The 27561-nt window shown below is 44.3% G+C and overlaps 1 protein-coding gene across 2 annotated transcripts in view; it reads left to right on the top strand.

The window, feature by feature from the left end:
- Positions 1–853: 853 nt before the first annotated feature.
- Positions 854–27561, top strand: part of SLC24A3 (solute carrier family 24 member 3) — a 465113-nt gene continuing 438405 nt past the window's right edge. For both annotated transcript variants that reach the window (XM_032606684.1, XM_032606683.1), the window contains exon 1: positions 854–1324. In XM_032606684.1, the coding sequence (XP_032462575.1) occupies positions 868–1324 (457 nt within the window). In that variant the 5' untranslated portion in view covers positions 854–867. The remainder of the gene's footprint in view (positions 1325–27561) is intronic.

Here is a 27561-nt window from a genome sequence, read left to right as displayed (position 1 = left end):
GGGACCCTAGGGCCGCCTTGACCCGGGACAGGGCCAGCTGCCCACCTTCCCTCAGCCACAGCCCTGGGCTTGGTCCAGGACGATCGCGAGTGAAGTGTGAGCCCGGGCCAGAGGGGGGAGCCAGGACATCCTCAGTGAGCCAAGAGCCTCCGGGGAGTCCTGTTCCAGATCCCGAGCCGGGCGCGCAGGGGGATCCCCGCAAGGGGGCGGAGGGAAATCCAGGAGGCCCGCGGGAGGAAGCGAGCCCGGCGGCCGGGCGCGCGCACCCAAGCGCACTCGCGGCGCCCCTCTCCGGGCACAGGGTGGGGAGGGGGCCGGAGAGACGCTCGGCTCCTCCGAAAGTTTCGGGCGAACCCTTTTTCCCAGAAAGCTGCCTCTCGGCTGCGCGTGTGTCCCGAGAGGGGGCCTCCCGCGCCGGCACGAGCGCAGGACCGCGCGCGGGGCTCCCTCCCCGGCTCAGTCTCCTCCCCACGCGCCCCCTCTCCGCCAGGCTGGCCAGCGCCGCCGCGTCCCCGCCGCTGCCCCCCGCCCGCGCCCGCGCCCGAGCCCGAGCCGCCGCGTCGCCGCAGGCTGCCGCCTTGCCCCGAGCTCCCGGCGCGCTCGGCCCCGCTCGGCCCCGGCCCCGCGCGCGGACCATGGAGTAGGCGGACGGCCCCGCGACGCGCTCCCGCAGCCCGCGAGGCCGGAGCAGCCCCGGTGGCCTCGCCCGCCGGCCGCGTTGGCCCGCGGCGGGTCCTCCTCCCGCCGGTCCTCCCCGCTCCTCCTCCTCGGCTGCCGCCGCCCCCGCCTCCCGGCCGCCCCCGCCGCCCCCGCCGCCCCCGCCGCGCCGCCGCCCGAGGCCGAGCGCGGACGCCGAGCGTGGGAGCCATGGAGCGCGAGGAGGACGGGGACCCCGAGCGCCGGGAGGTTGCGGCGCGGGCCGGCGGCGACAAGGAGGAGGAGGAGGAAGAGGAGGGACTGAGCGACAGCGACGACGAGGACGAAGACCGGGAGACCCGCGGCGGCCGCGAGGAGGAAGAAGAGGAGGCGGCGGCCGCCGGGCGGGAGCGCAGCGAGGACGCGCCGCCGCCGCCGCCGCCGCCGAGCGCGGAGCTGCCTCCAGCCGCCGTGCCTGCCGCGGCCGCCCGCGACCGGAGCGGCCGCCGCCCGCCGGGGCCCCAGCCGGGGCCGCTGCCCTGCCGCCCGAAGAGGATGCCGTCGCCCGACGAGGAGGAGCGCGAGCGTCGCCGGAGCCGCCGGAGGGACCTTCTGCTGAGCCAGATAGGCTTCCTGGCCCTGGTGGCGCTGCTGCTCTGGTCGCTGTCGAGCATGCAGGACCACGACGGTGAGTGCTCGCCGCCCGCCCCGAGTGGGCGCTGCGGCTCCGGCGGTGCCGGGCTCCCCGGCCGGGCCGGCGGGCGGGGGTGCCGGGCCGAGGACGCCCCCCTGCTCCTCGGAGGGGGCCCCGGAGGCGAGGACCACGCGGTGGGGCCGCGTCAGGCACGCTGGGCGCCTAGCTGCCCTGGGAACCCTCACCTGTGCCTCCCGGCTCTGCCCTTCCTGCCACGAGCTGGAGGCACTGGGGGCGGCGGCGGGGACGGTTCCCCTAAACGAGTGCCCCGTGGCCAGTAATAAAGTTGTCCTGGTGAGCTTCGGGCCCCTGTGCGCCGTGACCACCTGAGTACTCCTTGGCTTGTGGAGGGAGGGCTGGTTGACTGGTGAGCATACAGTTCTCGAAACCTCTCAGGCGGGATGGACCGGGTAGGAAGCTCCATCCCCGCCTTTCCAGAACAGGTGCGGGGAACTCCTGATAGGAAAAAAGTGCTGGCCCCCGGCTAGGGTTTGGGACTGGTTCTCTTCCATTGACCACTCGCTGGGAAGACGGATCCCTTTTGTGGATTTGCAGCCAGGGAAGAAGCCATTAGGCTGGACTGTCCCTCATTCTGTTCACTGCTCTCAGGGTGCCCTGCGGTGGGAGCCCCCTTTACCCACAACTTTTGTCTTATTTTTGTCCTTGGCCTTTCTTGAGCTGAAATAGGCCTGGTGGAGGAATGTGCTCAGAACAGTTGTCCACGGTAAAGAGTTTGGAGCCTGGGTGTGCAGCTGTCAAAGAAACGGAGGAAAGTCTTGGAAGAATAACTGTTGTAAAACGGTTTTATGTCCCGGCCATTCAAGTGGCACGGTTCCTGGGAAAACAGCCATGGAAATGGTCGTGAGGAAAAGCAGTTCCAGATACAGGCTTTGGTGTTAAGATAGACGGAGCTCCAATACAAGGTGTTACGAAGTGCAGAGTGAAGGCATTTGGATAGTGATGGTCAAATATTTTTAAGGGTGCTATCAATTAAAATAGGGACCTCCCCCAGTTGACTGTCTCGTGCCTGGTGGGGAAAGCAGATGGTCGGTCTTGGTCCAGGTCTTAGCCGACTTCAGCATATATGGTAAAAGGAGAGAGCCTGTCCTGGTCTTTGGTGGAGCCCTTGAGACTCCCGGGTTCTCTCCATTTCTCCTGGATCCCAGACTCTCTGGCCACGAGGACTGCCATCAGGAAGGTGACCGTGCCGGGTGAGGGAGGCTCGACCTCTCCAAGGGCAGAGTCTGACCTGTCAAAAGCAGTTCCTGGCTGATTCTCAGAAAGAGGGTTTTCATTAACCCCCTTTTCATCTTCTCAGTTTTGATGAGTGCAGAGCCAGTCTGTACTTCATGCCACCTTTGGAAAGGGGAGTTCCAAGTCACTTACATGCCGGCCATTTTCCTGCAGGTTGGGGTTCTCTGAGCCATCGAATTCCACCACTTTCAAGGCTACAAAAGACATTTTTCTGGATAGAGGATGTGACCCAGATGGTTAAGTCCGTCAGTGGCAGGGGGCTGCCTGGGCCCTGGGAAAGCTGGGATGTTCGGAGGGAGGGGGTGTCAGACACTCAGCAAGCTTGAAACTTGGTGACTAGATGTCATTTGGAGACGGACAGAAATGTTCCTGTTAGGGACTCATGCACAGCCCTTTCCTCCATACCTTCCCTTGATCTGTCTTCTCCTTCCTTCCATCCACATTCTTTTATTTTATTTTTCTTGGCCGCACCATGTGCTCAGCATGCGGGATCTTAGTTCCCCGACCAGGGATCGAACCCGTGCCCCCTGCAGTGGAAGCACAGAGTTCTAACCACTGAACTGCCAGGGAGTCCCCATCCACATTCTCCTTCTGCCTCTCCACCCGCTCCCATACATGTGGCGCTTGAGAAGACCCCCAGCCCAGTAACTGAAGATAACAGTGAACGTCAGTGGGGGGAGTGTGTGCCATCGGGCCGGCGGATGGCATACTAGTTGTAATTCTGGCTCAGATCACCTTTTCTTCCACTAGATATTGATAATTTCATTACACGATGCACAGCAAGATTTCGCAAGGCCCAGGTTTTTCGAGATAATTTTTTAAGATAGTGATTAATGTGTGTGAATCTGCAAGTGATTATTTTGCTTGAGGGGTTGCCATTCAGCATACGTAACCATCTGAATAATGACTTTTACCCCGGAAACGTGGGGGATGCTGTACTTGAGGATCCTTCAGTATGGCTAAAGTGTTTGGAATTTAGCCTTGTATTAAAGGCACCGGAGACTTGGAGAGGCCAAGTGATTCGCTTAAGGTCACACAGCAGTTGGGGAGCAGAGGAAGAAACCAACCTGAAGTGACCTGGCTCTTTGATCCCACCTGTGTCCCCTGGTATTCATGCCACAATCTGGGTGCAGCTTTGTAATATTTATATAACCACATGGGGGGGTACCTTCATGATTAGCAAAGGTGATATTTTTATGTATTCACCTTGAAAACCACGCAGTGATTAAGTGTTATTTCTCAGAAGCCTCTTTTCTAACATATATTGATTTTTCTTTTTTTTAAATAAAAAGGACAGTTCTTTTACCAAACCAGAATAGAGATGTGTGGAAGTTATGTTATATAATCTTGTATAACATTTCTAATTGTATGGAATCGGAGATCCCTTTCAGGACATCTAACCAAACTCAGTATAGATTCTTCCCTGCTCAGATGGGACAGGAGCACTGTTAAGCTTAAGTCAGGAAGAATTAGCGCTGGAATCAAGAAAAATGTTAATTCCCACAACAACAAAAGCAATAATAATATTAACCGGAATTTGGCAGGCTCTTAAGTGCCAGGCCCTGGGCTAAGTCCCCTTTCTATGCGTTGCCTCCTTGAAGCTGCAGACACTTGAGCTTCCAGTGGTGGACAAGGAAAGAAGAGCCCTCGGTGCCCTATTTAGTTGTTGTTGATGAAGATCTTGGTTTTGATCTGTTTTCAGAGGCAGTTGAAATAAGGTGTCAGATTTGCTAATGCGGTTTTCTTTTATTTTTTTGCAGTGTGAATGGATCACTTTGTATGTTTTGAGTAGTTTAATAAAAGTGTTAAATTTTTCTTTGCAGTAAGAAACCTGGTCCTCTTTTTCCGTAAGTGGTGTGGACAAAGCCCAGAGGTCCTAACTTGGGAGTAATTAGACATCCCCTCCTAAAGGTCCCTAGGGTGGTGAATAGTGAAAAAGGACAGTCATACACAGGTATATACGTATAAACCTTGAGATACTTTCTGGCTCAGTTGCTGTTGCTACATAACAGATCACCCCCAAATAGTGGTGTAAAACGACTCTTCCATGTTTTTACTCAAGGATACTTTGTGTCAAGGACTTGGTCAGGGCCTAGTGGGGATGCCTCTGTTCCATGATGTCTGGGGCCTCAGCTGGAGACACTGAAGGCCTGGGGGACTTGGCGGCTGGGTCTGCAGTCGTTTGGAGGCAACATCACTACCGTGTCTGGGGTTGATGAGGGTTGTTGGCTGGATCCTCAGCTGGGCTGTCAACCGGAACACCTACGTGTGGCCTCTCCATATGGCCTCTCCACGTGCCTTGGTTGAACTTCCCCAGAGCGTGGCAGCTGGGGTCCAGGAGAACAAGGTGGACGTGCCTGGCATTTTTATGTCAGCCTCAGGTGTTGCATAGTGCCACTGCCACTATTTTCTGTTGGTTAGGGCAGTGACATGTCAACCCGAGTTCGAGGAGAGGGGACATTGATGCCACCACTTACTCCATGGAGGATTGTCAGGGTACATGGTAAGGTGAGCGCATGTGATGGGAGATGCTGTTGTGGCCATCTTTGGAAAACCAGGATCTTAAAAGGATGATAACTTAGGAGTGATTGTAGACATTCCCCAAGATGGTAAGAGGCAAATAATACATACATATATGCACACACACATATATACGTGTGTGTATGTATATGCGTGTATGTGCATCTGTATGTATGTACGTATGCTTATATGTGCGCATGTATATATGTGTATTTATGCGTGTGTACGCATATGTGCATGTATATATGTGTGCACATACGTGTGTATGTGTGCACATATATGTACATGTGTGTACGTGTGTGTGTGTGTGTGTGTGTGTGTATACAATTTCTATTGAAATACCGTCCAGTCATGCTGCTCGCCTTACCTGGTTGGGTCCAGAGATGATATTTGAAGAGCGGCTGCAGTGGGGATTTGAACTGCACATTTCAGTTGCAGAGCTGAGAGCTCGCATTTAGCTTTGTGGCTCCCCGCCCCTCAGAAGACCCTGACCATGACCTTTCGGTCCCTCCTGTGGCTTCCTGGGAGGCCTGGCTGGACTCTCCAGCTCTTTCTTCCCTCCCTGCCCTCCCCTGTCCGTGCATCACCGCTAAGGCCTTTCTTCTGCTCCTCAGAAAGGGGATGCTTCTGGCCCTAGACCTCTAGCGCCTGCTGGTCCCACTGTTATCACCCCAGCTAGTTCAGCCTGCATCCTTCACTTCCAGGCCCAAGAGCTTCCGGACTAGACCAGGTCCCCCACTGGTCTGTTTGCTCTCTGAACACACTCTGTTTTACCTTTGTCGCATTTTGTTGGCAATTATGTGTTTCTTTGCTTATGATTTGAGTACCATCTCCTCTTCACCAGAGTCTAAGCTCCAGGAGGTCAGGGATCCTGTGACCTTTCCTCACCTTTGTCACCCCATCACACCACCCAGAGTAGATGCTCAAAAGGCATTTGTTAAGTACGGAAGCTGTTTTGATGTCTGAGCGACAGTGCCTGTGATAAAACCTAGCGACTGCATATCAGAGGCCCACTTACAGGCACACTGTATTTTCATGACTTCTAATTCTGCCTCCAATCCAGCACATTCAGTGTTGTTACCCATTTTTCGTGGACTGACCCTGAGCTGAGAAAGGTGAGAGCCTCCATCAGAGCCACTTCATTAAGTGGCAGGGTTTGAATTCAAGCCTGCCTGCATCAGAGCTGCGTGCCTCTGCATCCCTAGCCCCAGCCTAGGAGGACTCGAATAGAAAATGGGAATCACACTGCCTTTTTCAGTTGACTCGGGAGTAAAGGAGTAACAGAAGGTTGCTTTCATAGAAGCAGTATTTTAGAAAAACATTCCTTTTCAACCTTTTCTATTTTCTGCCTAAACATATATAGATGTGTCTCCTTCCTCCTGGCTTTTCTTAGCTGCTCATCAACCCAGATTTTTCTCAAAGATTTCCTCCCCTTGTGAGCCTTAAATCCTTGTGGGAAGATTTTTTTTTACCTTGGAGGGTTGGCAAAGCCAAAAGATTTGCAAAACCAGCCATTTGCTAAGGATTCCAAGGCCTGGTGGAAGTTGGCTGATAGGATAGGATTTTGGCAACGCTCTTTTTCCTTAAGGAGATTTCTCTTCCTTGAGCAAAACAATTTCAGAGGGGGAAATAACAGTATGTAGACTTTTATAATGAGGGAACTAAGGTCCGGGGAGTTCAGAAAATGTCCCTGAAGTCGCAGAGCCAATGGGTAGTCCTGCCAAGAAGGGAATTCGAGTTTTCTCGCCTCTTCCTGCCTTCAGTTTCTGTAGAGCTTATTTGGCAGTGGTTTTTGTTTCTCGTTTGCAGTGGCCTCAAACATGGTGTCCTCGTGTGGGATTTGAGAATTTCAAGGATTGAGGATTCAGTGGAAGAAGGTTTTCTATGAGTGAAGCGGTGATGGGTATCTTTGGGCAGTTTAAACCATGGAGTCATGATTTCCCAGACTTGGATGGCATCTTCCAGACTTCCTCCTCCTGTTAGGTCTCAGTCTACCTGCTGTTCTCTCTTCATCCTCATCCCTGGGCTGGTGATGCTCTTCACTGTTGTGCGTCCTGGGGGCTTCACCCTCCCTCACTGGTCTTCCCAACCCTGCCCCCACCTTTGTAAACGGTCCCTTATGAAACTCCCTTAACAGCAGCAGTTTCTTCCCAGACCCGACTGGTGTAAGACACAGGGACCTTGTCTCCTTCATTCAGTAAACATGTGGCTGGGGTGACAGCTGTGTCTGAGACGGATACCCAGAGTATCCTCGTGATGCTCAGACTTTAGTGGGAAGAGAGGCGTTGAACAGCTAATTTTCAAGAATTCAAATGAGAAATACAACATGGCATGGAGGAGATGCTGGTGATCAGGAGAAGCTGGAACCTGGAAAATAAAGGAATTAGGTTGGTGAAGAATGGAAGACAAAAACAAACTTATAGAAAAATAGGTAAAAGAAATGGGAAGGGAATTTGCAAAACCAACCAAACAAATTGCAGATGGCCAAGAGACACAAGTAAAAATCCTCAGCCTTGATAGTAACCAGAGATATCTAAATTTTAAAATTAGGGGTTATCATTTTTCAATATCGGACTAGCAAAAGTGAAAATGGAGTGTTGGCAAAGGTGCAAGGGAGACCACTTCTCTCATTTACTGCAGGTGAAGATGTAGATACATTGGTACCCAGCATGGTGGGAGACTGCAGCAGGTTGATCAGGTGTCAGGCACAGACCCTCCATGAAGCCTCAGCCTTTTAACGAGATCCATGTGTAGAAACGGGAGAGGTGGCACGAGAATGCGAGTGCAGGGGTATTTGAGACTTGGATAGAAATGCAGCTTGCCTGGACCCGTCCGTGACCATGGAGCAGGTTGGTTCTGACCCTGTGAATCTAGAGCGTAGAGTTTAGCTGAGTGTTCCAGGGAGCAGGGGAAGGGCCCTTGTCATTTCTGGAGCTGTCCAGACCCATACAAGTTGCTTATTCAAACGGTGAGATCCAGCCATTATTCTTGCTTGTCAGTCACTCTTCATTTCTGGGAGAGGGGGAACAGATAAAGTCAGCTCATCAGTGACCTAGTTCAGGGGAATTTCGCATTGCAACTTTGTATTTTTCTTTTCATTTTTCTCTTTGTGCTTTCTGCATTGTTTGGCCTGAGCAGAAGTCATTTTCACTTTGGTGACATGAAACTGAACTTGTGAAGGACAGGAAGTAACAAACAGGTTTCTTGCGCAGAATTTTGACCTAAGAACAAAGGGCATGGGCGACCAGTAGAAAGGGGGCGTCACAGTGGACATCAAGAACTCACAAGCACCATTTTTTTATATATTCTTTTTTAGATTCTTTTCCATTATAGTTTATTCCAAGATATTGAATATAATTCCCTGTGCATTACAGTAGGACCTTGTTGTTTATTTTATAAATAGTAGTCTGTATCTGTTAATCCCATACTCCTAATTTATCCCTCCCCCAGCCCGTTGCCCCTTTGATAACCATAAGTTTGTTTTCTGTGTTTGTGAGCCTGTCTCTGTTTTGTAAATAAGTTCATTTGTATCTTTTTTTTTAGATTTCACATATAAGTGATACTAAATGATATTTGTCTTTCTCTGTTTGGCTTACTTCACTTAGTATGATAATCTCTGGGTCCATCCACGTTGCTGCAAATGGCATTATTTCATTCTTTTTAATGGCTGAGTAGTATTCCATTGTATATATCTACGTCTTTATCCACTACTCTACTGGACATTTAGGTTGTTTCCAAGTCTTGGCTGTTGCAAATAGTGCTGCAGTGAACACTGGGGTGCATGTATCTTTTCGAATTAGCATTTTCTCCAATTATATGCCCAAGAGTGGGATTGCTGGATCATAGGGTAACTCTGTTTTTAGTTTTTTTTATTAGTGCCATTTTTAAGAAAGAACATGAAATACACATTTTTGGACATTTTGACTTCGATTACTGGTAGGACATCTAGGTGGAATATAGCTGATGATTGAAAGTCAAGATTATAAGTAGTTGCTACAGATAAAGGTCTGTGAGGTTATGCATGGGGGTGAAAATTGTACCTTTGGTTAGTTCTGTGGGTCTCAATCTTCTGTGCCTGTTGTAATCACCGGGGAACTGTAAACCTCACGTCTGGGTCCTGCCCCCCCAGGGATTGTGATGTTATGCTCCAGGGTGTAGCCTGGGCATTGGGATTTTCCTGGAACTCACACATGTGTCTCTCTTGGTTTATTCCTTCATTTTTGGTATGCAGTTTTGGGATCACACACTCATGGTGCCTCCTAAGACAGGGGCTGTGGAAATAACAAAACAAAGGTTTGAGACATTGTGGACATGAAAATATATTAATTCTCTCCCCACACTTAGAAGATCTTTAGGTTGCATCAAGGGTTTGGGTTGGAGCACATTTGCTTTAGAATTTTGAAGGCATGGCTCTTCCAGCCTCTGGTGTTGCCTCTGAGAAGTCTGACGCTGTCCTAGTTTTTAACTGTTTTGTATGAAACCTGTTTTTTCCCCTCTAAAAGCGTGTGTGCTCTTTGCTTTGTTCCTGATGTTCAGTCATATCACAATTAGATGACTGCTGAGGTTCTGTTTTCACGCATTTTCCTGGGTACACTTGCCTGGTTCTTTTAATCTGGAAACTTAGTCCTTCAGGTCTGGGAACTTGTCTTTTGTTATTTCCTCCATCCTAAATTCTCTCTTTACTCTTTCTGGATTACCTATTATTTGGGTGTTTGACTTCCTGCATTGATCTTCTGATTTTCTTATCTCTTCTCTCCTGTTTCTTTCTCATCCTTTTACTCTAATTTCTTTAGGTTTTCTTAGCCATACCTTCTAATTCTTATGCTGAGCTTTTGATTTCTGCCGTCATATTTTTAACTTCCAAGAGCTCCTTTTTCCTCTGAAAATTATTTTTAGTACCATCCTGTTCTGCCTCATCAATACAGTATAATTTCTTATATCCCAAAGTGTGTGTGTGTGTGTGTATGTGTATATATATACATATATATATATATATATATATATATATATATATATATATATTTATTTATTTATTTATTTATTTTTTTTTTTTGCGGTACACGGGCCTCTCACTGTTGTGGCCTCTCCCATTGCAGAGCTCAGGCTCCGGACGCGCAGGCTCAGCGGCCATGGCTCACGGGCCCAGCCTCTCCGCGGCATGTGGGATCTTCCCGGACCGGGGCACGAACCTGCGTCCCCTGCACCGGCAGGCGGACTCTCAACCACTGCGCCACCAGGGAAGCCCCCCAAAGTATATTAATAGTAGTTTTCGAGGTTTTCTTTTCTTTGTATGGACTCTCTCCAAGTTGCTGTTGTCTGTTTGTTGTTATTTTTCATATTATGTGCTTTCTTCTTATGTCAAGGGATCTTTGGCCTCTACTCATATTTAAGTGAGGCCATTAACAAGAGGATTGGGAACTATGCACATAGGAGGGTCTGCTCATGGTGCCTCTGTAAGGTGATCTGACTGGGCCATGTCACTGGGCAATGCTCCTTTCTCTAGTTTTAGATCTTTATCATGGGTTGGTGAGATTTCCCAGAGGAGGGTCACCCAGTGCCCTGTCCTGTGGGCAAAGACCTGGTTACTTCTGCGAATCCAGTGGAGATGAAGTGGGGGTTGTGTGTATGTAGGGGGTCGTTCAGCAGAAACACTTCTATACTCAAGGGCAGTTGTGAGTATGAAGGAGCTGACAATTTATTTTGATACATTGCAGGACAGATCCCAAGCTGCTTGAAGTCTCCCGCCCTCCCTCCCCTCCTCCCTTCCTGCCCTCCTCCTTTTCTTTCTTTTAACTCCTATGCATATGAAACTGGTAAGAATTGTTGCCTCCTCGGATGGCTAATGGTCAGGGTAGGGGGAAGGCATAGTTTTTTACCATATCCTTTTTTATTAATTGAATTTTCTGTGTAGGGATAATTGTAGATTCACTGCAGTTGTAAGAGAGAATACAAAGAGATCCCTTGTATGTGTCCTCCGATGGTAACATTCTTGCAAAACTTGAGTATAATGTCATAACCAGAGTAGCAACAGTGATGCAACCCATGAACCTTATTCAGATTTCCCGTTTCTTTTTCCAGTGCATGTGCGCCCACGTGCGTGTGTGTATTACATTCTATCCAGTTTTATCACCTGGGTAGGTTCCTGTAACCAACCCAGTCAAAATATTGGACTGATTCAACATCACAAGGATAACTTGTGTTGCCCTTTTATAACCACACACACTTCATGTACCTTTTTGTACAAACGGAACAGTCATGTTAAGTAACTTCTATCACCTACTCCCCAAATAAAGCTAATTAGAAAATTATAACTTTAATAATTAAGGGAGAGATTGAAGATGGCAGAGGAGTAAGATGTGGAGATCACCTTTCTCCCCACAAATACATCAGAAATACACCTACATGTGGAATAGTTCCTACAGAACACCTATTGAACGCTGGCAGAAGACCTCAGACTTCCCAAAAGGCAAGAAATTCCCCACATACCTGGCCGTGTGGCTGACAGAGTCTTGGAGCTCCAGCCTGGTGTCAGGCCTGAGCCCCTGAGGTGGGAGAGCCAACTTCAGGACATTGGTTCACCAGAGACCTCCCTGCCCCACGTAATAGCAAACGATGAAAGCTCTCTCAGAGATCTCCATCTCAACGCTAAGACTCAGCTGCACTCAACGACCAGCAGGCTACAGTGCTGGACATCCTCTGCCAAACAACTAGCAAGACAGGAACACAACCCCACCCATTAGCAGAGAGCCTGCCTAAAATCATAATAAGTCCACAGACACCCCAAAACACACCACCAGACGTGGACCTGCCTACCAGAAAGACAAGATCCAGCCTCATCCACCAGAACACAGGCACCAGTCTCCTCCACCAGGAAGCCTACACAACCCACTGAACCAACCTCACCCACTGGGGGCAGACACCAAAAACAACAGGAACTACGAACCTGCAGCCTGCAAAAAGGAAACCCCAAACACAGTAAGTTAAGCAAAATGAGAAGGCAGAAAAATATACAGCAGATGAAGGAGCAAGGTAAAAACCCAGCAGACCAAACACATGAAGAGGAAATAGGCAGTCTACCGGAAAAAGAATTCAGAGTAATGATACTAAAGATGATCCAAAATCTTGGAAACAGAATGGAGAAAATACAAGAAACGTTTAACAAGGACCTAGAAGAACTAAAGAGCAAACAATGATGAACAACACAATAAATGAAATTTAAAATTCTCTAGACGGAATCAATAGCAGAATAACTGAGGCAGAAGAACGGATAAGTGACCTGGAAGATAAAATAGTGGAAATAACTACTGCAGAGCAGAATAAAGAAAAAAGAACGAAAAGGATTGAGGACAGTCTCAGAGACCTCTGGGACAACATTAAATGGACCAACATTCGAATTATAGGGGTCCCAGAAGAAGAAGAGAAAAAGAAAGGGACTGAGAAAATATTTGAAGAGATTATAGTTGAAAACTTCCCTTATATGGGAAAGGAAATAGTCAATCAAGTCCAGGGAGCACTGAGAGTCCCATACAGGATAAACCCAAGGAAAAACATGCCAAGACACATATAAATCAAACTACCAAAAATTAAATACAAAGAAAAAATATTAAAAGCAGCAAGGGAAAAGCAACAAATAACATACAAGGGAATCCCCATAAGGTTAACAGCTGATCTTTCTGCAGAAACTCTGCAGGCCAGAAGGGAGTGGCAGGACATATTTAAAGTGATGAAAGAGAAAAACCTGCAACCAAGATTACTCTACCCCACAAGGATCTTGTTCAGATTCATCGGAGAAATCAAAAGCTTTACAAGCAAGGAAAAGCTAAGAGAATTCAGCACCACGAAACCAGCTTTACAACAAATCCTAAAGGAACTTCTCTAGGCAGGAAGCACAAGAGAAGGAAAAGACCTATAATAACAAACACAAAACAATTAAGAAAATGGTAATAGGAACATACATATCGATAACTGCCTTAAATGTAAATGGATTCAATGCTCCAACCAAAAGACATAGACTGGCTGAATGGATACAGAAACAAGACCCGTATATATGCTGTCTACAGGAGACCCACTTCAGACCTAGGGACACATACAGACTGAAAGTGAGGCGATGGAAAAAGATATTCCATGCAAATGGAAATCAAAAGAAAGCTGGAGTAGCAATTCTCATATCAGACAAAATAGACTTTATTAAAATAAAGACTATTACAAGAGACAAAGAAGGACACTACATAATGATCAAGGGGTCTTTCTAAGAAGAAGATATAACAGTTGTAAATATTTATGCACCCAGCATAGGAGCACGTCAATGATTAAGGCAAATGCTAACAGCCATAAAAGGGGAAATCGACAGTAACACAATCATAGTAGGGGACTTTAACACCCCACTTTCACCAATGGACAGATCATCCAAAATGAAAATAAATAAGGAAACACAAGCTTTAAATGATACATTAAACAAGATGGACTTAATTGATATTTATAGGACATTCCATCTAAAAACAACAGAATACACTTTCTTCTCAAGTGCTCATGGAACATTCTCCAGGATAGATCACATCTTGGGTCACAAATCAAGCCTTGGTAAATTTAAGAAAATTGAAATCGTATGAAGTATCTTTTCCGACCATAACGCTATGAGGTTACAGGAAAAAATCTGTAAAAAATACAAACACATGGAGGCCAAACAATACACTACTAAATAATAAAGAGATCACTGAAGAAATCAAAAAATACCTAGAAACAAATGACAATGAGAACATGATGACCCAAAATCTGTGGGTTGCAGCAAAAGCAGTTCTAAGAGGGAAGTTTATAGCAATACAGTCCTACCTCAAGAAACAAGAAGCATCTCCAACAACCTAACTGACACCTAAAACAATTATAGAAAGAAGAACAAAAACCCCCCCAAAGTTAGCAGAAGAAATCATAAAGATCAGATCAGAAATAAATGAAAAAGAAATGAAGGAAACAATAGCTAAGATCAGTAAAACTAAAAGCTGGTTCTTTGAGAAGATAAACAGAATTGATAAACCATTAGTGAGACTCATCAAAAAAAAAAGGGAGAAAACTCAAATCAAAGAATTAGAAATGAAAAAGTAACAACTGACAGTGCAGAAATACAAAGGATCAGAGATATTACTACAAGCAGCTCTATGCCAGTAAAATTGACAACCTGGACGAAATGGACAAATTCTTAGAAAAACACAACCTCCGGAGGCTGAACCAGGAAGAAATAGAAAATATAAACGGACCAATCACAAGCACTGAAATTGAAACTGTGATTAAAAATCTTCAGCAAACAAAAGTCTAGGGCCAGATGGATTCACAGGCGAATTCTGTCAAACATTTAGAGAAGAGCTAACACCTATCCTTCTCAAAATCTTCCAAAATATAGCAGAGGGAGGAACGCTCCCAAACTCATTCTACGAGGCCACCATCACCCTGAGACCAAAACCAAAGATGTCACAAAAAAAGAAAACTACAGGCCAATATCACTGATGAACATAGATGCAAAAATCCTCAACAAAATACCAGCAGGCAGAATCCAACAGCACATTAAAAGGATCATACACCATGATCAAGTGGGGTTTATCCCAGGAATGCAAGGATTCTTCAATATATGCAAATCAATCAATGTGATAAACCATCTTACCAAAATGAAGGATAAAAACCATATGATCATCTAAGTAGATGCAGACAAAGCTTTTGGCAAAATTCAACACCCATTTATGATAAAAACTCTCCAGGTGGGCTTCCTTGGTGGCGCAGTGGTTGAGAGTCCACCTGCCGATGCAGGGGACACGGGTTTGTACCCCTGTCCAGGAGGATCCCACATGCAGCGGAGCGTCTGGGCCCGTGAGCCATGGACGCTGGACCTGCGCGTCTGGAGCCTGTGCTCCGTAACAAGGGGGGCCACAACAGTGAGAGGCCCACATACCACAAATAAAACAAGCAAAAAAACAAAAAAACTCTCCAGAAAGTAGGTATAGAGGGAACTTACCTCAACATGATAAAGGCCATATATGACAAACCCACAGCCAACATCATTCTCAATGGTGAAAAACTGAAACCATTTCCAGTAAGATCAGGAACAAGACAAGGCTTCCCACTATCACCACTATTATTCGACATAGTTTTGGAAGTTTTAGCCACAGCAATCAGAAAAGAAAAAGCAATAAAAGGAATTCAACTCAGAAAAGAAGAAGTAAAACTGTCACTGTTTACAGATGACATGGTACTATACATAGAGAATCCCAAATATGCTACCAGAAAACTACTAGAGCTAATCAAAGAATTTGGTAAAGTAGCAGGATACAAAATTAATGCACAGAAATCTCTGGCATTCCTATATACTAATGATGAAAATTCTGAAAGAGAAATTAAGGAAACACTCCCATTTATCACTGCAACATAAAGAATAAAATACCTAGGAGTAAAGCTACCTATGGAGACAGAAGACCTGTATGCAGAAAACTGTAAGACACTGATGAAAGAAAATAAAGATGATACAAACAGTTGGAGAGATATACCATGTTCTTGGATTGGAAGAATCAACATTGTGAAAATGACTATACTACTCAAAGCAATCTACAGATTCAATGCAATCCCTATCAAACTACTAATGGCATTTTCCACAGAACTAGACTAAAAAATTTCACAATTTGTATGGAAACACAAAAGACCCCGAATAGCCAAAGCAATCTTGAGAAAGAAAAACGGAGCTGGAGGAATCAGACTCCCTGACTTCAGACTATACTACAAAGCTACACTAATCAAGACAATATGGTACTGGCACTAAAACAGAAATATAGATCAATGGAACAGGATAGAAAGACCAGAGATAAACCCACACGAATATGGCCACCTTATCTTTGATAAAGGAGGCAAAAATATACAATGGAGAAAAGACAGCCTCTTCAATAAGTGGTGCTGGGATATCTGGACAGCTACATGTAGAAGAATGAAATTAGAACACTTCCTAACACCAAGCACAAAAATAAGCTCAGAATGGATTAAAGAACTAAATATAAGGCCAGACACTATAATACGCTTAGAGGAAAACATAGGCAGAACACTCTATGGCATACATCACAGCAAGATCCTTTTTGACCCACCTCCTAGAGAAATGGAAATAAAAACAACAGTAAGAATTGGGACCTAATGAAACTTAAAAGCTTTTGCACAGCAAAGGAAACCATAAACATGCCGAAAAGACAACCCTCAGAATGGGAGAAAATATTTGCCAATGAAGCAACTGACAAAGGATTAATCTCCAAAATATACAGGCAGCTCATACAGCTCAATATCAAAAAAACAAACAACCAAATCCAAAAATGGGGAGAAGATCTAAATAGACATTTCTCCAAAGAAGCTATACGGATTGCCAACAAACACATGAAAGGATGCTCAACATCACTAATCATTAGAGAAATGCAAATCAAATCTACGGTGAGGTATCACCTCACACCAGTCAGAATGGCCATCATTAAAAAATCTACAAGCAATAAATGCTGGAGAGGGTGTGGAGAAAAGGGAACCCTCTTGCACTGTTGGTGGGAATGTAAATTGATACAGCCACTATGGAGAGCAGTATGGAGGTTCCTTAAAAAACTACAAATAGAACTACTATACAACCCAGCAATCCCACTACTGGGCATATACCCTGAGAAAACCATAATTCAAAAAGAGTCATGTACCACAATGTTCATTGCAGCACTGTTTACAATAGCCAGGACGTGGAAGCAACCTAAGTGTCCATCGACAGATGAATGGATAAAGAAGCTGTGGCACATATATACAATGGAGTATTACTCAGCCATAAAAAGAAACAAAGTTGAGTTATTTGTAGTGAGGTGGATGGACCTAGAGTGTGTCATACAGAGTGAAGTAAGTCAGAAAGAGAAAAACAAATACCGTATGCTAACACATGTATATGGAATCTAAAAAAAAAAAATGGTTATGAAGAACCTAGGGGCAGGACAGGAACAAAGACACAGGCACAGATGTAGAGAATGGGCTTGAGGACATGGGGAGGGGGAGGGGTAAGCTGGGACGAAGTGAGAGAGTGGCATGGACATATATACACTACCAAATGTGAAATAGATAGCTAGTGGGAAGCAGCTGCATAGCACAGGGAGATCAGCTCGGTGTTTTGTGACCACCTAGAGGAGTGGTATAGGGAGGGTGGGAGGGAGACGCAAGAGGGAGGAGATATGGGGATATATATTTATGTATAACTGACTCACTTTGTTATACAGCAGACCCTAACACACCATTGTAAAGCAATTATACTCCAATAAAGATGTTAAAAAAAAAAGAAAAAAAAAAAGAATTAAGGGAAATTCCACCACCAGTAATGTTGTTCTACTCCAAAGACTGCTTGTAAGTTTTGGGAGGGGAGACAAGTGTAAGGAAGGTCAGTTTGCATTAGTGAAGTTAGGTCGGACGTTGGTGGGTGGTTCTCAATCCCTGCTGTTTGATTACTTTCAGGTACAGTAACCTGAGCTAACCGCCAGATAAAGGCCATGCACGGCTAGCTAACAGTTTCCTTGATGAATAATTTTTTCTGTCATTTGCACAATATTTCCGAATGAGTGCTCTGTGAAAATAGTTTACTCAAGTACTTTGTTCCTCCAAGTAGTTTAGATGCTCTTTGAAACACTGCTGTCCCCATTATTTGTTGGCTGTTGTAGAATATTGGAGATGGAAATCTTTGGGACCTTGTATTTTAACATCTGATTTTATGTTTGAGGAAACTCATGTGAAGGAGAATTTAAATTGGGGCCAGAACCCTGGTTTTCTGACTCGTTGCTTAGTAAATACTTAGGGAAAAAACAGCAGAAAGGTCACATCAGAAATATATTTAATGCAGATTGCCTGGGTGAAATTATTTCAAATTCAGAAATATGAATTCCCATTTATATATTCCCAGCATTTTGCTGGGAATTATATGGCATGCAGTGTGGTCACTAAATGGGGAAAATGAGGGAATTTTTGAGTGAGCTACTTCCTGTAGCAAATAAGAGACTTGTTTACTCAGAAATATTGGTTCTCGGGGCACTCTTAGCTTGCTTTAAGAGGAAGTTAACATTTTGGCTTACCTTCTGCCTGGGTAGTCACCTCATAACAGCCGTGAGAATGATTGGTCGTTTTGGAAATTAGTATCCATTGATTTTTCTTGTTAGGGGTCTTTGAGTTTACGAGATTTCCACTATTTTCATCCCTGATGTTGTGATTCTAGCCTGTGATCTGAACATGAGTTCCAAAGAAAGCAAAGTTTCCTAGGACCTTAACAACCCTGGCTTTGAAAATCTGATAGTAATGACCTGCTGTGTGGGATTTTATGGTTTGATCGTTTGAAATCACAAATGTTTGTTTGCGTATGTGCAGAAAGAAAACTCACTGAACCTACTTTTGATAAATCTGGGCATGAGGACAGGTCAGTTTCAGTGTTTTCCAACATTGTGTTACACTTCCTCCCTTACATATTTTAAAATTGATGTAATACTGTATATAGTGTCTTGAATCCTGCTTTTAAAATTAAAAGCAACTAACATATAGTGGAACTGGCTGACAGGATGCAGAACAGAAATATCACCCCTCAAAAGTCCCTCAAACTATCCCTTTGTAATCACACCCTCCCCCATCCCTAAACCCATTGTTTTCTGTTCACTATAGTTTTTAGAATGTCATACAAATGGAATTCTACAGTATGTAATGTTTTGACACTGGAGTCCTAGTTTGTTGAGAATTTTTATCAGAGGTGGGTATTGAAGTTCATCACATGCTTTTTCTGCATTAAATGGTTTGATCCCATGGTTTTTCTTCTTCACACGGTTAATATGGTGACAGGGGAGTGGTTTTCATGGTATATCTTCCTGGATTTGAATTGATCATATTTTCTTGAGGACTTTTGCATCTGTGATCACCCAGGATATTAGTCCTAGTTTTCTTTTCTTGTACTATCTTCATCTGGTTTTGCTGGGCCCATACAATGAAATAGGAGGTATTTCCTTCTCTTTTATTTTCTGGAAAAGGTTGTGTAGTGTTGGTGGAGTCTGCTTTTTAACTTATCATAAACATTTCTCTGTGGCATCAAACTTTAAAATTAATTTTTAATGTCTGCATATTATTAAAAATCACAATATTTTTTAGTATTATGTGACATTTATCGTATATTATGTATAAATATATGTGTATATATATAATACTTATTACATATTAAGTGACATTTATTGAACACTGTTCAATATTTGGGGCACTGTTCTAAGTGCTTTACCTGTACCAATGGAGTAGGTACAATTATTATCTCCATTTTACATTCAAAGAAAAGTAAGGCACAAAGAGTTTAAGTCAGTTGCTCAAGCTCACAAAATTTCTGTGTGGCCAAGTAGGATATGAACTCAGGCTGTTTGATTCCCCATCTCATGGTTTTTGACTATGACACTGTACCCTCTGATTATATCAGAATTTGTTTTTTAGGCCTCCCTTTGAGATATTTAGGTATTTTCCGTGTCCTCACTGTGATGAATCTTCTTGTCCTGAAGTCTTTGATAAACTCTGACAGACTCTTTAGGTGGGATTCCTAGAAGTGCTGTTTCAGTGTCAAAGTGCGTGCCCGTTGTAAAGGCTAACACACACCGCTCTATAACTTTCCAGGAATTTGAACGAATTAGAAATTCCAAAGCCCTATTTGAGGGTGCTCAATTTAGTGTTCTCTGCCAGAATTATTATGGTTATTTTATGTATTTTAAAGTTAGTTTGATTGCAGAGAGATAGTATCTCATTGCTTTAGTTTGCCTTCTTTACTACTAGTAAAACTGAATATTTTTAAAGATCATTATTGGTCATTTATATTTTTTTCCTTGTGAGAAAAATTTGTTCCTGTCAGTTCTCCATTTTTTTTCCTAGCGGGATAACCGTGTTTTTCTTAGTGATTTGTTTGAGTTCTTTATATAAGTTTTGCCTGGATTTTTGGCATACAGAAGAAATTATTTTTATCTAGTCAAAATGCTCTCTCTTTTCCCTTGTATTTTTTTCATTGTTTTATTCTCAGATCCAGGATCTCAATTATATATATATTAAAAAAAATAAATTTATTTATTTTATTTTATTTTTGGCTGTGTTGGGTCTTCGTTGCTGTGTGCGGGCTTTCTCTAGGTGCGGCGAGAGGGGGCTACTCTTTGTTGTGGTGCGTGGGCTTCTCACTGCGATGGCTTCTTTTGTTGCGGAGACGGGCTTTAGGCACGCGGGCTTCAGTAGTTGTGGCACGTGGGCTTCAGTAGTTGTGGCACGTGGGCTCAGTAGTTGTGGCTCACAGGTTGTAGAGCACAGGCTCAGTAGTTGTGGCGCACGGGCTTAGTTGCTCTGTGACATGTGGCATCTTCCTGCACCAGGGCTCGAACCTGTGTCCCCTGCATTGGCAGGCGGATTCTTACCCACTGCGCCACCAGGGAATTCCCTCAATTATATATTTATATCACATAATCTTTTATGTCTTCCCCCCCATTTTTATGGTTTAATTAAAAAAAAAATTAACCCTTTACTTCATTTGAAATTTATCTTAGCAGAAGATGGAGATTTAAACATATTAACAGTTTTAACAGTCAGATTGTTTACTGAATAATACTTCCTTTACGCACACATCTGTGGTGCCCCCTTTATTCGATGCTTAGTCTCTAATGTACCAGAATCAGTTTCTGTGATGTCTGTTTGGTTCTATTTTCCCATTAATTGTTGTAGTTTATTCACACGTTAATGACCTGATAGGGCAAGACTCCTTGCCTCTTGTTTGGGGGTAAAAAATCATTTGCTGTTATCACTCGTTTATCCTTCTGGGTGAACTTTAGAATCTCTGTTAAATTTTGTCCAAATGCCTCTAGGTTTTGACAAATCTATTAAAAAATTGTGGAAATATGGCGTTTTACGGCATTGATTCATCTCATTCATAGTATGCTTCTTTACTCAATCAAGGCTTTAAAAAATATCTGTCAAGATTCATGATTATTTCCCTATCTCTTTCTTACATTTATTTCTGCAAGTTATTCTGGTATTAATTACTTATCATTGCTGTTGTTTTATTTTTATGTTTTTCTGGAAATATTTTTTCTTTATAATTTCTTCTTAATTTTCTTCTTTATATTTTATTCTTAAATGTTAAGCTATGCAAGTAATAATAAAAATTATAATTTGCTATTATAGGGAATTTTTAAGATTCGTGCTGTAGTTGAATAGTTTTTTAGTGTTGGCTGTTGGTTAATCTAGTTATTTTTCATTATGCTATGGAAGTTTCTTTTTATTTCTAGTTTTCTAAGGATTTTCAAAAAAGTCAGCCGTGAATGTTGCAGGTAGTCAAATGCCGTGTTAACATTTATTGAAGTGTTTAACGTAACATGATGTAAGTAAATATCTATATTAAGCTGCTCCTGAAATAAATCCTAGATAGCCATAATATATTTTTTTCTTTTAAAATGATGTTAGATTTGATTTGTTCATATTTTCTATAGAGTTTTTGCTCTTATATTCATGACATAGTGACATACAGCTTCTTTGTCATGACTTGGTGTTATCGTTACACTTGCTTTACAGAACAAATTGATGATTTCCATGTTTTTCTACATTCTAGAATATTTTATGAAGCAGGGAATGATCTGTAACTTTAAAATTTGAAAGAACACTTTGTAGTACTGCCTGGCCTGTAGTTTCTTGAAGATAATTTTGTACAGACTTTTCAGTTTCTTCCATTGCTACTTTTCTGTGTAGGTAATTTGTTTTCCCAGAGAAATGTCCGTTTCATAAAGATTTTTTAAATGAACAGAATTATGCATTGCATTTAAAATTTTAACTTGCTCTGTTGGTGATTATATAACATTTTCTCATTGCTAACTTACATGTTTCTCTTTTTTCCTTGATCAAATCTGACTGTATTTGGTTTATTATTTTTGGAAGATCCATCTTTGTGTATCTTTATGAGTATTGCTTTTTCTCCTATTTTATGAATCATCGATTACAGCTTTAATAGTTCTTTAAAATCTTCTGTTCATTCCTTTGGTTTGTTTTCTAATATCTCGACTTAACGTGTTTTATTTATATGTTTTTATTTTTTGCTGCTAATGATGTATTTGCCTCTGAGAGCAGCTTTAGACTCACCTTAAAAGTTTTAAAATGTTATACAGTCATTCCTGTACTTTTCAAATAGCCTTGTAATTTTATTTTTTCCATAATTAATTATTTAGGGGAGTGCTTTTTAATTTCTAAGTTGTCAGGGTGCTTTTATGTATCTATTTTTAAATAGCAATTTCTAATTTTCCTTCATTTTGTCGAGAGAATAGGACCTTTGATTGGAATATGACCTCCTGCTACCTGGTAGTTTGAGTGTTTAGATGGATTTTTATTCATATAATTTTGATCAGTTGATAGTTCTTCCCAGGGGCAGTAAAACCTACAACCCCAGTTTGTATGCTTCCCATGATTCTTCCTGTCTCTCTTCTTTTCTCTTGTTCTCCAGGAGACAGTATGCCCTCATCCCTCCCTTCTTCCCTGGTTGAGTTGCATTTCCAGGAATTGGGGGTCTGTAAGTAGATATAGAAACATGTATTCTTGGGATGGGGGTGCCCTTGAAAGCAGTTTCTTTCAGCAGCTTGTTTCTGAGAGAGAGGCTCACACCTGGCGGTCCTTGTGCTTTCCCAGGTCCACCTGTCACGTCCCGTTCTTGTGTTTCAGGGACTCATCCACACTCAGCGTGCTTTATGTATCACTGTACTTTTTTTCAGTGGGAACTCAGGAAAGGGTGAATCACATGACATTGACTCATTACCATAATATCCCAGAATGCCTTTAGATTTTAGCTTAAAATTTCTAGTTTATTACAAAGAAGTTTAATTCATGGATAGAGGGCTGCAGCAACAGGTAGCTTGATATATTAACCAACTGGTCATTGTGTTTTCCAGGTTCACACCTCTTTCACATATTTTACCTCACTTAATTATTTCCACAGAACCCTGGGTTAGGTACTAGTACCCTCGCTTGAGTCAAAGTGACACGCCCAAAGTCTAACACATAGGCAGAGGTAGTTTCCACTGTGCTAAACATCTCTGAAGAAAGAGGTTATTGAAGATTTCCTGTTGGGGAGTTCAACCAGAAGCTGTCCTAGTGTGGTGGTCAGAATAATTCCCCCTCCCTCTCAGAGGTGTCCGTGACCCAATCCCCAGAGCCTGCGAATGTGTTCCGTCCCGTGGCAAGGGGGAATTAAGGTTGCAGCTGGGGTTAGCGTTGCTAATCAGCTGACTTTGAGCTGGGAGATGATCCTGGGTTATCCAGGTGGACCCATTGTCATCACAGGGGTCCTAATCCATGAAAAGAGGAGGCAGGAGAAGTCAGGGAACGTGCTAGGATGGCGATACCATTACCGACTTGAAGGTGGAAGGGTGCCAGGAGCCAAGTAATATGGGCAGCCTGGGATCCGGAAAAGGTAAGGAAAGGATTTCTCCCCTAGAGCCTCCAGAAGAAGCACGGCCCTGCCGACACTTGGAACTTAGCCCAGTGAGACTCCTGTTGGACTTCTTACCTCCAGAAATGCAAGATTTGGGTCTGTTTCAAGCCACTAAGTTTGTGGGAATTTATTACTGCAGCGACAGGAAACTAATACACTCAGCATATCAAATAATGGCCACGATCTGACTTTCTGAAAAGCGAACAGGAAGTCCCGGAGTGGTCGACTCTGTATGCACCTCACACAGGCATTTACCTGAGCAGGTGCTGTGTCCTCATTTGATGTTCTGTGTAGGTGTTTTCTCATTATGTTGCGGCCACCTCTCCCCCTACAATGGGACCGTCAGCTTTCTGGGAGCAGGAAGAGCCTGGTATGGAGGAGAAGCTCCATAAATATTTGTTGGATTATTTCTTTTTGCCCAAATGATATTGTACCAACTAAATGAGACCTGATTTGCATCCCGGATGGAATATGGCCAACTATATAAGTAACAAATAAAAAGAAAAAAGAAATTGAGTTAAAATTATCCAGGATCGAATGTTAATTTCCATGCTCTTTCTAGTGTTCAGTCATATGCATAAATATTTTTATATATTCCTCACACGCTGAATGATCCTCCCATACAGAAAGATAGGTGGTCATCGTAAAATAAATACAATGCTGTACTTTGCATTTTTGACTTATAGATATGATGTTTCATGTTGCATTTTTGGGACTTAACATACTTTAAATAAAGAGAACTGCCAATTTTTTGTAATTACCATTTCACAGACTGGTTGACGTTCCATTGAGTGTGTAGAATAGTCCACTGAATATATACATATATAATTAATTTATTGTTGGTTATTGAAAATATTATAGTTTACTGAAAATATTTGATAACTAGTAATTAAACACCGTTGTGCGTGAGTCTGTGTCAAGTCACCGTGACTCTCTAGTTATTACTGTGGTTGTAGTCATCCGGTAGGCCTGGGCTAACTGGTAGACCTGCGGACAATGCCTGTGGAGTTATAGGCCTTCCACATGTTTCTGTATAGAGCTCTGTCCACAAGGGTCCCTGTCTTAGGGTGCTTTGAATGGCTCTTAAATTTTTGTTTAATTTATTCATAAGGCATCCTCTGCCTGGCATCAAGCATCCCCACCTGTCTCAACCTCAGATTGACCTTCTACCGAAAATTTTTCCTCATCAGAAATCCCCAGAACCTCTACAGGAACTGGAGGCAAAAGCAGAGTGTTAATGGGACAGCGATGACAAAGAAGAAATACCCACTTGGAATGCACATCGAGAGGGTTATGAGTATCAGATGAAGGCATCGCCTTAAAGTGTGTCACATGATGACCTTCACTTTTTTAAACAGACGTTTTGTTTTCCTTATCTTCTCTTCTTGACAGTTGCTTTGGTTTTCCTACATGCTGACTGCTCCTCTGATAACAAACTAAGAAGGAAAAACAAAATTTTAACTGTTGACTCAATTTCGCAAGAGCAGTGAACAGTCCGGGAGTGGGGGAGGGGATCTCCCCAGGCTCCCTCTGGTTGTACATGCCAGCAGTGTGCGCTGAATTACAAACAACAGCTCTAAGCCTGTGAGGAGAAGGATGTCTCCTCCGAGGCAGATCTGGACAGTTGTTTCGCCTAAGATGGCAAGAACATCATCTTTCAATCTCGAGCCAAGAAAGCCGTAAATGGGCACATCTTGTCCTGCCCGGGAAGGGATGCTCCTAAAGGCTTCTGGGGTCCCACAGTGTCTCTTGATGGCTCTTTCACTTTGGTGTTTGGTTTATAAACGTTTTTGAGTCCATTGGGAGGTAGGGTGGGAAGGAAAGAAGGAGGAAAGGGAGGTGAGAGGTGTGCTTGCCTGGGAGCACTCTTCTGATGAACCTTCCGAGTGTCAGCACAGAATGAAGGTTTATTTTAGGAGACAGCAGGAATGAAATCTTTTTTTTTTTTTTTTTTTTGTGGTACGCGGGCCTCTCACTGTTGTGGCCTCTCCTGTTGCGGAGCACAGGCTCCGGACACGCAGGCTCAGTGGCCATGGCTCATGGGCCCAGCCGCTCTGTGGCATGCGGGATCCTCCTGGACCGGGGCACGAACCCGTGTCCCCTGCATCGGCAGGCGGACTCTCAACCACTGCGCCACCAGGGAAGCCCGTGCATTCACCTTTTTAAGTGAATTGTTATTACTGAAGAAATTCATGGGTTACTTCCTGCTTGTGAAAATTTAAGACATCACAGGTAATGCTGGTGTTGTCTTGAGCCCCCTGGGTCTGTCCCCAGTATCTGCAGCGTGTCCAGAAGCCACACCGTAGTTGGTTGGGCATGTGTCTCCATTTATGTACCTTTTTCTTTCTCTGTAGTAAGTGGGTGGTATTTCATTGTAGTTCAGTGACCTCAGTCTGTATTTCATTCTGTGCCTGGCTTATTCTCATTCAACAATGTTAGAGATTGGTCTGCCTCCTTTTCCATGGCAGAATAGCACGGCAGGGTGTCCTGTGCAGGCTGGGATGCCTTCCTCACCCCTCCTTGCTCTGCTCTCATCTCAGGGAGCTGCACTCCCCAGCTCCCTGGCCCTCTGACTTCCAGGCAGGTTGGGCAGGAGAAAGTGCGGGAGCGGGCAGAAAAAAGAGAGAATCTCCTTCCCCTCCCCGCTCGCCTCCCGTTCCCCTCCTCCGCTCAGGCAGCCTCCCTGGCTGTGACTTTCTTCCTGCTGGAAGCCCCTCCCTTCCTGGCCGGGCTCCTGAGCTCTGATAACACCTGCTTCTCCCTCTGCCCCTCCCACCCTAGGGATGCTTCAGCTCCCTGCTGTTGCTAATCTCTGGGTGCCCCACCAGCCCCTTCAGCCTTGTATGGCCAATTCTCTGTATTAAATTCCCTCCCCTTGAAATACCTGGTGTGGCTTGTTTTCCCGTCTGTTCTGACTCATTCATCCGGATATCACAGAGATGATTTTGCCTTTTAGCTCTTCCCATCGTGTTGGACATTTGAGTTGTTTCCATTGTTTTTTCCCATCACAGTGCTGGAGGTGAACTAGGTGACAGCAAGCAGTGGGGTCGCCAGCTCAGTTATTCACCTTTTCACAGGGAAGTCTATTCAGTTAGGTCCTGGATCTCAAATGCCTCCACGTCCCTGCAGTACATAGTGAGTTACTCTGCAGAGAGAAGAGTTGACGAAGTAGCTGTTGAACAATGAACGAATTTCCATTTGCAGATGGAGCAAGCATTGCCTAATTGACCTCAGATGAAACACCCCCAGGCCTTTGGTTCTGTTCCATGGCCTGGTCACCTTGAATGGAGTCCAAGGGCCCCTTGCCCTAGAGAAGCTGATCCAGGACCCAGGGTCTGTTGCTTTGTTCAGGATCCAACACTGTGTCTAGGGACGATGGTGTGGCTTGCGTAAAAAGAGAGCTACAGAGCAAATGCCTCCATTTCTCTACGACAGGGCTTAGGAAACCAGGTGTCTACCGTGATTTGGGAGAATGTTGTGACTTTGAGGGCAGGTGTGGGTGTTAATAGTGAGCGAAGTGGGTTAAGACCAAAAAATAACTCACGGGGGCAGCAAGCAGCTCATGCCTCTAGAAGCTTTGGGTCTCCATCCCTCCCTAGAGAGGCAGTAGGCTGACCCATATTTCATGGTAAGCTTCTCTACTCCACCCCCACGATATTTTTATTGATAAGAAAAAAACTTACAATGAGCATCTAGGGCATATTGAAAGGCCAACCTATGTGACAGAAGACCCATAGCCAGGAAAGCAGGTGAGGAGAAGGAGAGAGGGAGAGTCCCTTGGGGATGGTAGATGCTGTAGCTCAGTGTCTGCAGGTTAGTAAATCTTACTTTTTTTTTTTTTTTTTGCGTGGGCCTCTCACTGTTGTGGCCTCTCCCGTTGCGGAGCATAGGCTCCGGACGCGCAGGCTCAGCGGCCATGGCTCACGGGCCCAACTGCTCCGCGGCATGTGGGATCTTCCTGGACCGG

Source organism: Phocoena sinus, chromosome 15 (genome assembly GCF_008692025.1).
Source record: "Phocoena sinus isolate mPhoSin1 chromosome 15, mPhoSin1.pri, whole genome shotgun sequence".
Lineage (NCBI taxonomy): Eukaryota > Metazoa > Chordata > Mammalia > Artiodactyla > Phocoenidae > Phocoena > Phocoena sinus.
Note: the sequence above shows the minus strand (reverse complement) of the source record. Positions and strands in the feature narration are given on the sequence as shown.